The sequence below is a fragment of the Tarenaya hassleriana genome, unplaced genomic scaffold, assembly GCF_000463585.1.
Source record: "Tarenaya hassleriana unplaced genomic scaffold, ASM46358v1 Cleome1, whole genome shotgun sequence".
In the NCBI taxonomy this organism is placed as follows: domain Eukaryota; kingdom Viridiplantae; phylum Streptophyta; class Magnoliopsida; order Brassicales; family Cleomaceae; genus Tarenaya; species Tarenaya hassleriana.
The window spans coordinates 3,638,142-3,654,948 of record NW_010960187.1 but is presented as its reverse complement, the minus strand read 5'-3'; the positions used below and the strand labels follow the sequence as shown (position 1 = coordinate 3,654,948).

Sequence of the window (16,807 nt, the reverse complement as noted above, 5' to 3'; positions counted from 1 at the left end):
AGGAATGCCAGGTTCGCGTTCTGGCCCCAGACAGTGTTTGAGAAGAGAGGTAAGACATCGATCAAGGAAAGCATTGTTCCCATCATTCCAGAAGGCATAAGAAACACAGAGATTCCATGCTCCTTTACCTGCTCAATACAATCCTTGAGTGTTACCATAAATTACAAAAAACCATCTGAAGAAAAAAGAAAGAAAGAAAAAAACAACTCAAGACGTACGTATTCTAGTTCAGCAGACTCTTCCCAAGAATCGAACTTCAAAGTATGATCTCGGGCAGAGAAATAATAGTCCCATGTAATCCTGTATGGAGTTGCGAATACATACAGGTCCATGCATGTCCAGCTGTGCGCTTCAGATGTCTGATAGAGAAAAAGCAGAAAACTTTTGACAAGAAATCAAATAAAAGTCCCAAATTTCAGAAGCAACTACACATAATTTCCGGAATTCTAACTTCATATGCAGTTGAATCGCTTTCGTTTTCATAAAGAATTCTCAAATTCTACACAGATCATTAGGAGCTAAACGATGGAATGATTTACATTGGACCATTGGAAGCAACAATATCACAACCAATACCCAAAATAAGGCTCATATGTACAAAAGGAAACACAACCCATCATCGATTCTCGGAGAAAAGCAAGCCCTAAACCGAAAATTCACAATCCAAGGGGGAAACAGACCGACCTTGAGATGGAGAAGACCGCCACCGAGCCCAGGCTCATGGCGATCACTATGGGTAATCTCGAGTCTCGCCTCGTTACCATGAAAGCAAGCTCCTTTCCACACGAGAGACCCATTGGTCGGAGTTACCGAGCCGACGAAGACGGGTAAGAGGTCGACGGCGCTGTGGAAGTTGTTCAGAACGGGCCACGAAATCTGGCCAGGCAGCACCGGAAGAACATCGTTAACTCTGAAGGGGACCTTGAAGGCTTCCCCTCGGTCAACGCCGAGACCTAACCCTGAAATGCATAGGAACAACAGGAACAACATCCGAACATGAAGTGGATGAGACTGAGACATTGAATCGGAGGATTGATCCGATTCTTCCTTCCGAGGTAACAATTGATTGAAATGCGTCCAGGGTTCCAAATTCCGTGGCTTTCCTGCTCTGAATTTGACAAGTTTTACAGGAATCCCATTGGATTTAGGGATTTTATTCAAAGATTTTGGGGATTGGACTTTGGGGGAGAGACGGGAAGAGAAGAATTTGTTTGGATCGTGGGATAATAAATAGAAGCGATAGGACTTTTCTTTTTCTTGGAAGATTCTTTGCTTTGATCCCATTGTGCCACGTGGAGACCAATCCCTCAACCGGCCGGTAAGTTGTCACAAGCCCACTCGAACCAAAACTGATCCGGTTCGATTTCACTGTACATATACCGGTTTTCAAGAAAAGGGGGAAGGGTCCCGTAACGGTTTGCTGGCTTCGAAGTAATTAACGTGAACCGTACGATGTGAATTAGTTTAAGTTTATAATTATGAATTTACGATTTGAGAGCTGAAAAAGGAAAATAATATATGTTTTTGAAAGGAGGCATTTTTATGAGCCCTCCTCCCCTTCCCAAATCGCATGATGCGAATGCGACCAAACCCACTGGCAAAGGCCCAAGAAATATGAAGATATGGGCTGAGCCCATTTAATGTTTTCGTACTTTTCTGTTATATATAGCCCAAGCCCATTAGTACCTATAAAATGGGCCGAACTTCGGACAATGCAAATCTAAACTAGACTAGTAAAAACGTAATTTCCGATATCCCATCAATGTCAAAAAACCGCAACCGCAGGACTCTGTTTCATCATATCTAACATAACGAAATCACCATTCAAATATTTTTTTTTATGAAATGAGAAAAAAAATAGTCGATCAACAGAGGAATTGAGAATTTGAGATGTTCGAATCAGTTTGGAAAAAAAAAAGGAATGTCGGAATCTAATCACCAATGGTCTCCACAGAATCTCTAATCGATCTGTACAACAACAGCAATCAAAGAATCTCAAACAAGGATGTAAACACAAAACTGAAAAATGAATACAAATCAATCAATCTCACAAGAAGCTCGATTCTTCGGTTAACTCCGACAAGGAAGAGAAACCCAGAAAGGACTGATCATTGGCTCTTTCAATCTTGCGCTTGTACAGATCGTACGGCTCCCACAGATGGTCGATGGCGCATGGTCTCTTCTCGTCCAGCCTCACCCATGGCTTCCCCTTCCCGCTCCAATGCAACAAGCTCACCGGACCAGAGTGCAGGGACCGGCAGCTTCCTCGTACGTTGTCCCCTCCTAGACCGTGTTGATTCCATCTGTGATGGATGGCTTCCACATTCCCCGCGAACACCAGTAAGAACGGCGGCAACGAACCCAGATCGTAGATTCTCCTTTTCTTCTGCAATTCCATCCAATCCTCAAGTTTTTCTCTGTAATTCCCTTCTCTCCATCTCTTCAAATCCATCACCATCACTCCCGTGTTGAAATAACAGGGGATTCGACCCAGGAAAACCCGCGAAAGACTCGGGTCGGACCAGAACCCGGCCGTGAAGTACTTGGTGAAGTTGGCATGGCAGTATTCCGGAGCTCCGATGACCCGTGACCTGGTCAACGTCTTCCTCCACAGCTTGGTGATGTCATCCACCACGATGACATCCGAGTCAAGGTATATGACTCGGTCGACGCAGCTGTCGAGGATGTCTCCAAGATAGTTCCGAGCGTAGTTCAAAGGGTTCTCAAGGGCTTGTCTGATCGACGACGAGATGAGGTTGATGACCGTGTCCTCCCGGAAAATGTAGACCTTGAAATTCAGCGACGGGAAAGTCGACCGGACGAGTTGAATCAGAACTCGAGGACTCGCCGGGTCGAACTCGGCCGCGATGAAATGAAAGAAGACGTTCTCCGGGCACGACACGTGGCGGAGTACGGAATGAACGGCGGCGATCGATCCCCGGAGGTATTCCGAGTCCAAAGTCATGGCGATGTGGACGAGCGATGGGTCGCAGGACGACACGAAGTTCTCCCTATAGACCGAAGACGGCACGCATTCCTTGCCGTTCCTGTAATCCGGAGCCTCCGTGTACGGCCCCAGGTCAACCCCATTTCCTCCGCCGCCGCCGAAAATCCTGCCCGGAATCGTTCGTACACGACGCTCTCCCTATTCACCGATGACGACACGCACTCCTTGCCGTTTCTGTAATCCGGAGCTTCCATGAACGGCCCTAAGTCCAATCCATTTCCGCCGCCGCCGCGGACAATCCTCACCGGAACTGTTCGTATTCCGGCGACAGACTGCAACAGAAGCACCAAACAACACGCGACCACAGAAACCGCGCCGTTTAGAGGAAAACGCGACGGCATTATCAGGAAACGCGATTTATCTATATCTCCTTCTTCGATTCCGATGTTCTTGAGAACGAAAGAGATGAGAGAAAATAGAGATAAAGATCGGTCGGTACTTTTCTTGCGCTACTGGTTTTCAACTGTATGGAACAGGCGAAAGCTTATCGAAAGATTTTGAGTCATGAGTTCAAGAATGTTCCTTTCTCTCTCCACAGTGCGATGGAGAGATAAGGAGAGAGGAAGAAGACGAAGACGGGGTTTTAAAAGAGAGGTCTCTCTCTTTCTTTCTTCTTACTTTGGATTCTCACCTCCTTTCCTTCTCTTCGGAACGTGACTACACGCGCTTTTGCAGCGCGTGTTCCACAATGACGCTTAGTCGTTAAGAGAAAGTTTTCAAATAAAATATATATATGATCATCCCAACGTAATTACCTCTTTTTTTTTCTTTTGCACCGCGTAATTACCTAATTAAGTACAGGATTAACGAAATAATTCGATGATTTAGTAGGTAGAGAGGTGTAATTAACTGCGGTTGGGTGTACCGTAAGAAAAAAAAATGAATGCAGCGGCGCCAGCTGTGAGCACGACAGAACCAGCTGGAGGATTCGCCTTCAGATATGGGCTCGTTGCGGAGATGGACGGCTGAGATTTAATCTATGAGAAGTTCAATCTTGCTTCTGATTGGCTGATCGCTCGTTGACCTCAGTATCACGTGCTCTGCACGTCCCTTTGCTGCCCTACGTAATAAATCGGAAAACGTAAAATAAAAATTAATTTCCAACAAAAAGAATATTTCCAAGAAAATGATAAATTTCCGTTTAATGTTAGAATTTGGTACAGAGCAATCAAGGAAAGTCTAGATTGTCACCTTCTAAATCTAGAGGATATATAAGATCTTAAACAAAAATAAAACATTATATTTTGTTTAAAAATGTAAATACCATCATTTACTTGGGCTTTAAAAGGGACAAAAGTATCTGAACCAACAGTTATAAAAATCTGTATAATTTAATACCAAAAAATAGATATTCCGTATTGGATCAGAATATGAGTGTTTCATATTCAAGTTTAAGTTGTCATTTCTCTGTATATTTGAAATATTAATGGCCACCTAATTATATAAATTCCAAATTTTCTCAAGATATTTATTTAAATTTGCTCTCCTCCTTTTTCTTATTTTTATTGGGTTGTCGGTACCGTGCATATGTTAGTGGGAATATTCTCATCGGGTAGTACCACTAAATAAAATCTCGCAATAAATAAATAGATATGTATATATGTATAATTATAATCATATGTTTATACATCATTTTCTTTGTTCAGCCGCGTGTCTATATGACATCTGATCTCTTTTTTATTTTTTTTGTGGTGGTAATTTGCTGTCGAAATTATCATTTACAGTAAGACACAAAAAGGCAAAACAATGGCTAACCTTTTCAAATTAATCAGTTTCCCGTTTCATCTAAAACACCAAATATTGGGTAAAGACGGTAAAGTATAGAAGGAAATACGTACATTATTGTTTAGCCAAAAAAAGAAATACGTACGTTATTTATATGATTATTGGAGTATTATTTTATATATTTTTTTTACTATTATAAGATCCATTCTATATTATCTGTAACAAACCTAATCTGCAACAAATATTAGCATCCAAACACATTCCAAGAGCGAAGACATCGGTCGTGGTACCAATTTTATTTACCAAACCCTAAAAAACAATAACGATTAAAAAAAAGTAATCGAATATGGCGTCATGGAGTATGATTTGGTGTAAGGTTGAAAAGGACATGTACAAGCCAAGATCATCCCAATCCAATTCATTAGTTAGGTGTTGCCCATTTGTCATGTCGTTTTGGTACGTCCAAGTACCTGCTCTCTCTCTCTCTCTCTCTCTCTCTCCCATGCAAACAAAAGAATGATGCTTTGCTTTGCTTAGCGCGTAGAACACGGGTTCATGTGAAATTGTCGTCACTTGTGTTTGTGTCCACCGCTTATAATTTTATTTCCATAAATGCATATATATTTAAGTTTGGTCGGGAAAGGGACAGGAAGAGGAAGAGGAGGATCTTCTACTGACTGATGTCCGAAGCACGATGCTAGCCCCGTGAAGATGGACGGTGCTGAAATCTCACGCCTCGAACTCCAAGTCCATTGGGCATTGTTGAATTAGACTATTCCTCGTTTATTCGACCGGAATGATTCTCTAAAAGAATCCCACATAACAGAATTAGAGACTCATGAAACGGCACTGTTGCTTATTTGTGTCCTAACCGCATGACGTTTGTCTCGACGGCTTAATCAAGCTCCCTATTGGTGTCGTGCCTCAATGGATATATTCCACATAAGATTCGATTCGATATACACCAAATCTTTTTACATTTTTTTCTAAGCTCTACATTAATAATTGGATTCAAATGTTTAAATCAAACAACACACACCCCCGAAGGAAGGAACACATAATAAAAAGATCAGGAAACATGATCAAAGGGTGTCCGTTGTTTTTGAAAAGGGATTTATTTGAAGCAAAGTGGGGAGGGGGGGATTATTCCAATATGACCTTTTCAGTTAGGGAAGAGCCGCTGGTTTTATGGAAGTGATGCTCGGAGTTCCTTTCTGTCTGCTCCGAACGACTGTAGTACAAATCACATAAAAAACAAGTCTCAGGGCATCTTCATCAATGCAATGCAACCCAACCCGACAATGTTGGAACTGTTCTGTTGCAAGGGACATGATGATGAAGGGAGTGGATCTTACCTCAGTTCCTAGACCTTTGACGTATATATTCGTGAAGAGCTCGGAGTCATCTGGCACTGGGCTCTCCTGTAACGCACGTGAAAGGACAGGGAAGAAATTCGTAAACAAACATTGTCAAACTATGCAGAGCAGAGCAAAACTTTGCATTTCGGGAGGAAAACACAGAGACTGAGACTCTTTTTTGTTTTACCTTCGCCTCAGCTATGGCTGCATCCACTTCTTTCCTCACTTCTTTCTCAATGTCCTGAATTTAAGACAACATTGCGACTGAATATGTATCGTTTCTCGAAATTTCACAATGCAAGGGTAAAAAGACAAGGTACCTTGAGCTCTTTTTCGGTAGCAAAGTCATGAGATACAATCAGCTTTCTCACTCTCTCAATCGGATCTCGCTCCTAAATGTAACACAATGCGAGAAAAAATATAAGACCCGGTTCCCCGGAAGTAAAGTTCTAACTTTTGAGCAGCAGAAACCTGCAGATAGATAAGAGAACCAACCGACCTGTCTCACGCCAGAGATTTCGTCACGTGTACGGTAGGTGCTCCCTGGGTCAGACATTGAGTGACCATGATATCTGTAGGTGTCCATCTCAAGGATCTACAGAGACAATCACAAATGTACTTACTTAGGTCATATATATCCCAGATAGAGACATTACCCACCCAGTGATAGAAATGCAACAAGGGTAAAAAAAATTCCAATCTCAATATGAAGTTTAAGGTTCACTCCAACATCTCGAAGATAATTTTAGCGATATCTACTAGTTCTTTTCATGGCCAGTAACGCTTTCAGGTTAAGAAAACAACCCAACAATCAGTAATGGAGCTTGTGCATATGATGAAAGTGCAAGACAAAAAAGAACATACCTATCCGGTATAATTTTTCATGTTAAACAAAGTTACACATGAACTCAATACTCTAACCACTTAGTCAAGTACGTCACTTAAACACCAAATGTTTGTCCGATTTATGACAACTTCAGTGAAAAGCTTGGAGAGTTACTTTGATTTGGCGGCTTAGAGGGCAATGCAAAATAAGAATGACAAGAAAAGACTTACAATTGGTCCATTCTTGAGTGCATGCTCTTTGGCAAACTTGCAAGCTTGTTTCACGGCGAGCACATCCATGCCATCCACCTTTCGCACAAAGCACGATATGATCACTAATTAGTTCAAGGTCATTATTTCCTCGGCCAGAAGAAAGGAATTCTAAAGGTGAAAAAGCAAGAAGACCCAAAACAACTACTTCCAGAGTAAAAAGATAGAGATTTTGGACACAATGCCACTGATACTCCTCCTTTTCAAGTTCCTATTAATCACCTTAGCCCTTTTACATACAGAACAGAATCTAATATCACGGAAAGTTTTGTTCTTTCTCCTAAGTCTCCTGTCTCATATCTCCCTTCGAGCAAACGTCCAGGTTCCACAAGACTATTCTATACCAACTATAACCGCCATAGCTATATATTCAGTAATGAAGGTAAAGGAAGAACATTTCAACATCCAAGGGTGAAGATATTCAAACAATTCAATCTCACCTTCAAGCCAGGAACATAGTCGCCTCGCTTGAAATAGGCTGGGGACTTAGCGGCCCTCCACTCTGCCGTTCCCATCCCGTCTGCATCACCAAACAATCCAATCAACAAAACCAGAGACCAGAAACCAAACACCTTCGATTCGAAACAAAACATAAAAGATGCTCACAATGATTGTTCTCGCAAACCAGAATTGCAGGCAAGTCCCATAGCGCCGCTATGTTCAAAGCCTCGAACAACTGTCCCTGATTGGCGGCACCATCGCCATACAAGGTGAACGCCACAGCTTCATCCTTAGAGTATTTCTGCGCAAAGGCCAAACCACAGCCAAGTGGAATCTGAGCTCCGACGATCCCGTGCCCACCGTAAAACCCCGCGTCCTTCTTGTAGAAGTGCATAGATCCTCCTTTTCCGTTGGAACAGCCCGCTTTTCTTCCCATAAGCTCGGAGAACGCCTCAACGAGCGAGCCACCACGGCCTAAGAACGTGCAATGATCTCGATACGAGGTTATAATGGCATCACGCTTGGTAATCGCCGCCTCCATTCCGACCGCGACGGCCTCTTGACCGTCGTACAAATGGCAGAACCCACGGATCAGCTTCGCCTTGTAGAGCGAATCGGCGGAGATCTCCATCCGCCGCATCAAGACCATGTCACGGTAGAACGAGAGAAGCTCCTTCGCCGAGGTCTCGACGGCGCGTGACGGCGACTCCACGAGATGCGCCGTGAACGGGACAGAGGTCTCGATCGTCAGAGGCGACGTGTCCGTGGAAACCGAGCGGCGGAGCGAGGCGGTCAAGGCGGCGGCGGCGGGCTGGAGAAGGCCATTGGATCGAGACGAAAGACGTGATAGGGCCATTTCCGCCGTCGACTTCTGCTTTTTCTCAATCAAGGACGTTCGTTTGGTGAGCGAAGAGCAAAAATGAATATATCTTTTACATACATACATATATATTTATATATATACAAGTCAAACTTTTTTGAGGTCTTTTGGCTTTCACAAAGAGGCGCTCCGAACTTGTAAATTTTGATTTAAGAAAAAAATATAAGACGGTTTCAGAATTTTATACTATTGTTTCTGAGAATATAATTATTTTTCCATTTTGGTATAATCGTAACATAAAATACTTATTTAATTAGAAATGAAATCAGGGGAATCTAATACTGGACACTAACATGGAGACGTGTACTTGTAAAGACATTAGAAACAATAAGAATAGTAATAAAGGCAATGTTACAACATACAAAGATCCTGTCCTGTATACACATCAATACTTTGCTCTTCTTCCACCCTTTATTCTATCCTTCAGGCAAACCTGAAGCATCATTATCATCATCACCATCTCCATCATCATCATCATCATCATCATCATTGAGAGCCTTTCCTTTCTGTTCCTTCTCTTCTGAAGAAGGTATCTATCTGAGACATCAATGGCGGAGATACTCCACGTTTCTTGGAGAAACCAGAGGGATTTCACTGTCCAGAGAGAAGTTTTCGGTATCTCTGAATCCGCCGTTGTCTAGTTACAGAACAACCGGAAACTGTGCCCTGTCCGAGGGCTGAACCGAAGCTTTGGTCTGAGACAGAGGGTTTTCTCTTCTTGGAGCGATGCAACAAGTCCTCCGTGTCTAAAACATAAGAGACCTGCTAGAGAGATTTCCCCTCAAAATGATTCAAAACCACAGCTCATGAATCTGTCAGAAAGATTTTTCTTTTTAAAGAGAAAATTGTACCTTGGAAGAACTGCATGCCATCTTACACTCTAATCCATTGACAATGATAACTCCTCCTTCCATAGAATATAGCTCACCATCATCATCATGGCTACTGCCGAATTTTCGCTTGTTCCTGAAAACAAGGTGTTGTTCATTGGCTTGAATTGAGATAAAAGAAAGGTTGTCTTTTTTTCTTTCTTTCGTTTTCTCTATTCACCTCTTTAAATAAATCCCAGTCTTGTCTCTTCCGTTTGGTCCATCAGCCAGGAAGTCATTGTGGAGATAAGCTGCAAAACTCGGATCCATAACTATGGTAGTCACCTCTCGTTTATCAAATCCATTGTCCATTAGCTGAATCGAGAGTTTCATCGGTGTTGACGATTTCTGCAGAAATTACCAAAAAAAAGAAATCTATACACACATCTAAAGATTCAAGATTTTGCTTGTGAAAGCACCGAGGGTGATTCAAATGAAAAAAAGTTCAAATAAGTCCCGTATGCTGTAAGAGTAAAAACTTACGCATTCGATGCGGTAAATATTTTCATCGGGGAGGAGAACACGAGCATTATCGTAATAAACAACATCAGGAAATTTTTCGAGGTTTCTGGATTTCTCATATGCATGTAGCTGTAGAAGCTTGTGGTCCATCTCATCAGTTGCAACTACTTGGAGCTGAAAGAGAAACAACACATAGTTCAGTTTGCATATCCATTGAAGGACAAATCTAAGAGAACCAAAAAAAGGGTATCTAAAGAAGAAGGAAAAAATAAACACAAAGAAAGCTTACATGCTTGATGAGCTTATAAATTAGTTTGTCCAACGTAAATAGAACGTATGAATGTGTTCCGATAATAGCACGGCAATCATCCTCAAATTTTGCATTATCAGATGTACCATCAAGCAAGTTGTAGAGGGCATTCATGAAGCTGACAATTCACAAAAGTAATTCAATAAGTAGGAGAATAGATTCAATGTCCTTATTGCATAAAAGCTCACTAGCCCTGAATAGTTATATAATTACCTGGAGTAGGGATCAGCATGGTTTGCTGTGTTCAAGGCCCTCCACCTCCTTTCTGCAGATGATGAATTGATCTTTGCAGAAAGTATTCTCTCATACAACATCTGTCAAGAATAATCATATGTAAGCTTACCTCGAGAAAATCTTTGCAGAATTGTTTTCAAACCGAGAAATGATCCTTTACCTGGTGAAGCCTGAAAAGCACATAAAAAGAATCATTCCCATAAAATATCCGGGAGTTCTTTAGAGAATCCCTGCCCTTGTCATGTGATGATGGAGGAACATGCTTTGCAAGCGGCTTCACGTGTAACAAGAACCGTTCTGAAAAGGGTAATACTGACCCATCATCTCCTTCAACGTCGTGGGCATCAGCCATCCCTTCAGCCTCACCTTCGCTTTCTATCTTGTTATCATGCTCTACATCATCTCTATGCTCTTCCCGAGAACAATCTTCACCATCACCAGACTCAGTTCCAGAGACATCACCATTCTCGGAAGCATTTCCGCTTTCCTCTGATGATCTCGGAGCACTTTCTTCACCTTCATCATCGGCATCAGCTTCATTCTCTGCACCTGTCTCCCCATGACATGCTGCTTCCTCTTCCCCAGTTCGGTTTAAGTTATTTCCAACATTATCCTTAACCTTGTTGGTTTCTGCAAAAACTGAAAAGTTGTCTTCCTCAAAATCTCCATTAGGAGTAAGTTCACCCTCTTCTCTTTCAACTTGGGACTGTTCAGCCAATCCTTCATTGCATCTTTCGTTCCTCGTTTCACCGGCCTGTGGGGAAAACAAAAGCTCATCAATGCCATCTCTTGGCGCTATCATATAATCCTCTGAATGATTTTAACTTTATCTAGCTTTCCTTATACAGAAGTTAAGCACTATGAAACCACAAAGGTAGGTTCATATGCAGACAGTTAGAGATGAATATCGGAAGGAAGATACTGGAGCTCAAGCGTATCAACACCCAGCAATACCTCTATTTTCGGTGAATTCCCGTCATTAGGCTTCAATTCTGTCTCAGTTTCGCTGGTGACACCGCTAGGTCTGGGGTTTGTATTGCTAAGCCCTGGTCAAGTGAAAAATTCCAAGATCTCAACAGAAACGAAAAACGCCAAGAGAAATTGTATTTGAAGCAAGATTTCAGGTGTTACCTGCCATGTTTCCTGTGCTAGGCCTCTCATTGTTTAGGTCTGATAATCCATATGCAGTGGATGTGTTTGAATTGCGTATATGCTCAACAGAAATAGCTTCTTTGGTTTCATGCCCTTCGTCAGATGCGGATGCATTCTTCTGTGCTTGTTCATGCTGAGAAGACTCACATAAAGCATCGAAGGTCTTGCAAGCAGAGACATCCTTCTCCGAATTACAACATTGCCCAACTGCATTACTTTCATTGGCTTTTCGGGGGACATTTGAATGGACAACACTCGGTCCACCATTGTGAGAACTGCCCTCACTCTCCCCAACACTTGTGTTACCACTTTTCACATTCTGGTTCTTGGAGTTGACAACATCTTCTCTGTCTTCTGCACCCAGAGGGCGAGAAGGAGCACCAAACATTGGTTCCAAAAAGGTTGTCCAAATCTTCATTACCTTATCTAGCTGCTCAGTTGAGCACATTTCAGCACATGAATACTTGATCAGCTGATACAGATCGTCGTGAATACCAGCATCTGGATAATCAAACTCCAGATTGGGAGAAATAGATCTCTTATTTCCTGCTGCAATAGCAAGGAGCGTATCATCATCCTTTCGCTTCTTCTCAGTGATCTCTTTTATCTCTGCGATCAATGCTGCAGCAAAAAATAGTACACACAAAATTCAGCAACATTTTACAACCAAACATGGATGATATCAATCATAACTAAAATGCTTCTGTCCACAATTTATCCGTGTATATATCAAGATATTCAGCTATTGGGTTTCGGGAAAAACCTTTCGTGCTCAGATTCTTCGAGTCCTGCTGTTTGAAATAGAAACTACGATGATCAAGTGATTTATGGTAGTTCTTGGCATATATTTCAGCCCAGACTTTGTTAAAATCAGAACGACACCTCGCCCAATCTTCTTGCTTCTGCTTCAGACGTGTTAGTATCACCGGTAAAGCAAGAGAAGCATTCTTCTTTAGTACATCCATCACATCGAGCCCATGGTCACCGTATAGGCGTTCTATGCATCTTAGGTTCAGCGCTAAAAGAACAGCGACAAAAAAAAAATCATCAGTAGCGTAACGGAATTTGTAAACTCAGCTAAGCTACAAGAAAAAAAATCATGGTGTGATATGTTGGTACCAACTTATATACCTGTGAGGTGATCCTCGATACGGACGGGGTTGTCAGTTTTCAATTCATTACTGTTAAACTTTGCCAATAGTTCCTCCACACGCTTTGTAGTTGAGTTCACAGACTCTAACAACATGTCCAGCTCAAACCTAAAAGCACAGCAATGGACAATTATTCACCAACTCCAGACCATTCCAAGAAAAAAAAAATGCTTCTACAATGAAAAAAGGTAGTCAGATTGTGATAGAAAGTTAAATCAAGTAGCAATTATCCACCGAAGAAATGAAATAAACCGTTATTTCTTTCCACCAACTAAACAGTAAGTAGAACAGACAGGACATGGTGCATGATGGAAGTTAACAACCAACCTGTCATCTTCACATCGGAAGCGGCTCTCCTCGTACTGGTTCTTGCGCATGTGTTTAAATGAATAATCTTCGCTTCCTGAAGTGACTGAGACCCAGTGATCATTGAGTACCTGGCTACCAAGCTCTGTTCTCTGGCTTGCAATAGGAATTGGGTACTGCATGAAACAATAATGTTTACATGAAAACTATGATACAAAATATAGGAAGGCAAATATATATATATATATATATATATATATATAATGATGAACAGTGGGTACATACATTCTTTGGAAGTAGCCTATAACTAGGAGTGCACTGTTCACAGTTCGAGAGATCAAGTTCATTGATAGGTTTTGCCCATTTGTTACTCACTGCAACTTTTTCAAGCCTCTCCCTCTCATGGTCTCTTTCTTTATACCTTTCATCCCCCTCATGTTCTCGGTCTCTATCTTTGTCTTCCACCTTAGTAGATCGAGGATAATTGCCTACACTCCACGTGGACTCTGCATTTATAGCAATCTGATGGTGAGAAGAAACTTGCTTTCCTTTCGGTTCTCATTGCAAATTACTGAATTATAAATCTGGCGAGCAAGTCTTATATATATATATAATGTTAAAGAAGATAGCCAAACTTACTCCTGGTCACAATACTAGAAAGCAATCCTTCTGCCCGGAAAGGAAAAAAAAAGACAAGATTTAGCTTAAACCATAGAAGGCGAAAAGAAGGGGAAAAAAAGCATAATTCGGCATTGCTACCATTCTTCTCACACAGCACCAAAAATTCTCTGAAGGCATCCATGAGATCTGGATATGCTCCAATTAAATCTCCTACCTGATGCAAAGCATAAATTTCCATAACTCATCGGCAGTCAAATGCCACATCCTTTACTATAACCTCCTCAAAGTCAAGTTATTTGATCAGGAGAAAGGTAACTGTTGGCAGGTGTATAGGCATACCAAAGATTTTAACTCTGGTTGGCTGATTATTTCCTTTGAATAAAGATTAATGCATCTTAAAAATTCCTGGTAGTCAGAATTATGTAGCTTGTCCTTCACTCTATCGGCAAATGCAAGTTCTTGGCTGTAACCTGTCAAGCAAAAAATTGTTTTAAACATATGCAGAATATAAAGCAAAAAATGCTGTATAATTTTGTATGAAATTCGACAAAACTCCTAATCATTTGAGAAATGAATTAGCATACTGAATTTTCTGAAGTATAAGATAAAGAAGCATTTGTTTCATCAAAATTAGATGGAAAGGAGTGAAAAAAACAGATGGACAAGGAAGGATGCCAAGATTTTTGTCCTCGTCCCTACCTTGATAGGAAAGTACAGCCAAATCATCACCCCTCAGTGGTAGTTTCCTTTTGTTTTTGGGAAACTGCTGTGTCTGGCTATCATGTTCAAAATCTCCATCATCTCTTTGGTTATCTCTCCTGTCTCTGTCATCCCTCTGCTCGTTTTCTTTGTCATTACATCTCATTTGCTCTTTATTTTCTTTCACTTGAGATTTATCATGGGCAAGGTCGGGGCCTTCAACACTGACATCATGGTCAGGATGTGAAGTAATGTCCCTTTCCTTCTGCAACAATGCACATAACATACACAAATTTGGTTATCGACTTTTACCAACACAGTAAGCATATACAGAGATTTTACTTCCAAGTGAAATTCAGAGAGACGAACCTTGTCAGAGGCCATTTGGCGGACTGTGGGCACAGAAATGCCCCTGTCACGCGACACAGAATTTTTAACAGAATGAGCAGTGGCTGTTGCTGAGGTATCGGGGAGAAAATGAGTAAATTCGACAAGTAAATCATGATGATCCCGGAAAAGGGTAGCCACCTGCAAGATAGGCAAATTCAGACCAAGAAAAGAAGAGCAACAAACCCAAGGAAGGACATCATAAACAGAGCAGCAATGAACGAACCTCCTGGTAGACCTCAGTGATGGACTTGTTTTCCTTTCTATACATGTTTAAAATGTCTAGAAATGATCTGTATACACGATCATCTCCCTGGAACCTCGTCTGCAGAAAAAATGATTTTTTTTTAACAGATAAGCAGAAGAAGAAACAAGGCAATCGAGATGTGTCTACCTTGATCTTGTTGACAAAACTAATTGCTTCTTCAAACTCAACAGGTTTCTTCTGTGGAGGTTGTCCATCCTCGGGCAGGAGGGTGATCTCAAAACCCTTTGGCAAGAAGGTGTTGAACCCTAAAATCAGCTCTCGATGCCCCTTGAAGAGTTCCTTCACTCTTGCTATGACACCAGCAGTATCGATTCTGCAATGAACATAACACATCAGCGTCAATTCCCAGAAAATCGTAGGACCTTTATCTGGACAAGATTTGAATTCAAAAAGTCAAATCAACATATCAGAGAACAAAACTATTACCTCTGAGCTTTAAAATCCTTCATGACCTCAAGAAACTCATCGTATTTCTCACGGTTATCATGGAATTTATCCTTCACATTCTTGAGGTATGCAAGTGCATCATTTGTAGTTAACTTCTGAGCACCTCCTTGTCCAACCATAGTTTGACTCTGCCCAGAGGAAAAAGATCATGCATTAGCACCAAACTAGATAATTGAAAGCCTCTTAGCAACTCAAAGCCATTGCTACTTCCCTTCAAAGGAAGCCAAATGTGTTCAAAGCCGACAAGAAACTACAATTACAGATCAGTCAGCTCAATCAAACATTGTATTCTCCGATTGCAAGGTTGCCCGAGTGCAACTACGAGAAAGGTTTAGCATCGAACTGACGAGATTAAGAGATAAGCTAACGCTTGTAAATTTCATTCAAAATGGCTCAGCCAAGATAGCAAAATAACAAAAAAAAACCAAGAAAAGAAAACCTTCATCTTCATCTGGAAACCACACCCTTAGGAACTCTTGAAGTAAATTTTCAAATTATAAGAACCAAGCTCGGATTTATCCCAACCAGAACGAAGAAACAAGCAGCAGATCTAGCAACTATAAGATAATCAAAGCAAAATCAACCAAAAAATTGGAGCAATGAACCCCGAAATTCGATCTTTGAACAGAATCCTCGGATTATGTCACATTCACTTCACGATGAACTTAAAAGCTCGAAAGCTAAATTCACCAGAAACCAAAGAAAAGGCGAAAGAAGATCGTGTGGTTACCAAATTTCGCAGACAAGCAGCTCTCGGAGACCAAGGTTCCGTTCTTACATCCCACGAAACCCACCGAGACAAAACCATTCCAGAAGAAAAGCCACTGAGACGAGTTTCATGAAGATGAGAGAAATCCCAAAGGCAGGATTTTTTACGTGACGCTTAATAAAATGTAATTAACAATTTAATTATTATTAATTATCAACTCCAGTTTTCGTTCCCTCTTTTATGATTTTCTTTGTGAGATGTCAAAATTTGTTCAAACGTGAATAATTACGTTGTAAACCTATATGTACATATATACATATCGATTTTGGACAGAAGTTGGTAGGTTGCGTACCGGTTGGGTTACCGGTGATAGCCGGTAACATTGGCTTTGGATTAGGCCGCCGCAGTGCCAAGGGATTCGGACCAGGGAATTGCGGGATCGACATGGCTGTGTTGTGGCAGTTCTGTGATTTTGCCAGCATTGTATGGGTAAAGTAGGAATGTCAATTAAAAAAAAAAACAAGGCAAAAATGTTTTGTGGCAGATTAAGTAAAATTTAAGCTTTTAATGGTCTAGAATTTTGCCCTCTTTTTTTTTTCGGCGTTTCACACGTTTTGTGATGAGCTACGATTGTTAAAATTTTAGTTAGATGCCGAAGGTTAAGAGCTTTTAGGTGATGATATTGA

At 41.3% G+C, this 16,807-nt stretch overlaps 4 protein-coding genes across 7 annotated transcripts in view; all 4 read right to left on the bottom strand.

The window, feature by feature from the left end:
* LOC104808873 overlaps positions 1–1,219 on the bottom strand; it is a 3,071-nt gene extending 1,852 nt beyond the window's left edge. The window contains exons 1-3 of the mRNA XM_010534709.1: positions 685–1,219; positions 219–359; positions 5–128 (exon numbers count right to left, since the gene is read on the bottom strand). Coding sequence (XP_010533011.1) covers positions 5–128; positions 219–359; positions 685–1,020 — 601 coding nt within the window. The 5' untranslated portion in view covers positions 1,021–1,219. The remainder of the gene's footprint in view (positions 1–4; positions 129–218; positions 360–684) is intronic.
* A 658-nt stretch (positions 1,220–1,877) lies between these two features.
* LOC104808857 (probable galacturonosyltransferase-like 9) lies at positions 1,878–3,608 on the bottom strand. The gene is made up of 2 exons (XM_010534691.2): positions 3,138–3,608; positions 1,878–3,003 (listed from the first exon to the last, which is right to left on the bottom strand). Exons 1-2 carry the CDS (start codon positions 3,346–3,348, stop codon positions 2,048–2,050), a joined length of 1,167 nt encoding a protein of 388 aa, XP_010532993.1. The 5' UTR covers positions 3,349–3,608; the 3' UTR covers positions 1,878–2,047.
* A 2,035-nt stretch (positions 3,609–5,643) lies between these two features.
* LOC104808849 (pyruvate dehydrogenase E1 component subunit alpha-2, mitochondrial) lies at positions 5,644–8,550 on the bottom strand. The gene is made up of 8 exons (XM_010534679.1): positions 7,792–8,550; positions 7,626–7,705; positions 7,147–7,224; positions 6,590–6,685; positions 6,411–6,482; positions 6,278–6,331; positions 6,088–6,153; positions 5,644–5,963 (listed from the first exon to the last, which is right to left on the bottom strand). Exons 1-8 carry the CDS (start codon positions 8,480–8,482, stop codon positions 5,919–5,921), a joined length of 1,182 nt encoding a protein of 393 aa, XP_010532981.1. The 5' UTR covers positions 8,483–8,550; the 3' UTR covers positions 5,644–5,918.
* Positions 8,551–8,751: 201 nt separating this feature from the next.
* Positions 8,752–16,366, bottom strand: LOC104808829 (paired amphipathic helix protein Sin3-like 3). Of its 4 annotated transcripts, none has more exons than XM_010534646.2 (22): positions 16,143–16,349; positions 15,392–15,540; positions 15,092–15,278; positions 14,924–15,022; positions 14,680–14,838; positions 14,311–14,575; positions 13,951–14,081; positions 13,750–13,825; positions 13,630–13,659; positions 13,276–13,496; positions 13,012–13,166; positions 12,665–12,792; positions 12,297–12,551; positions 11,513–12,154; positions 11,336–11,427; positions 10,542–11,135; positions 10,361–10,461; positions 10,127–10,265; positions 9,859–10,011; positions 9,557–9,723; positions 9,358–9,472; positions 8,752–9,271 (listed from the first exon to the last, which is right to left on the bottom strand). In XM_010534646.2, the coding sequence occupies exons 1-22, from the start codon at positions 16,218–16,220 to the stop codon at positions 9,098–9,100; spliced, it is 4,110 nt and encodes a 1,369-aa protein (XP_010532948.1). In that variant the 5' UTR covers positions 16,221–16,349; the 3' UTR covers positions 8,752–9,097. The 4 variants fall into 4 exon arrangements, with proteins under 4 accessions (XP_010532948.1, XP_010532960.1, XP_010532951.1 ...); XM_010534658.2 differs by having other exon boundaries at positions 13,630–13,656; XM_010534649.2 differs by having other exon boundaries at positions 8,752–9,268; positions 16,143–16,347.
* Positions 16,367–16,807: the final 441 nt, after the last annotated feature.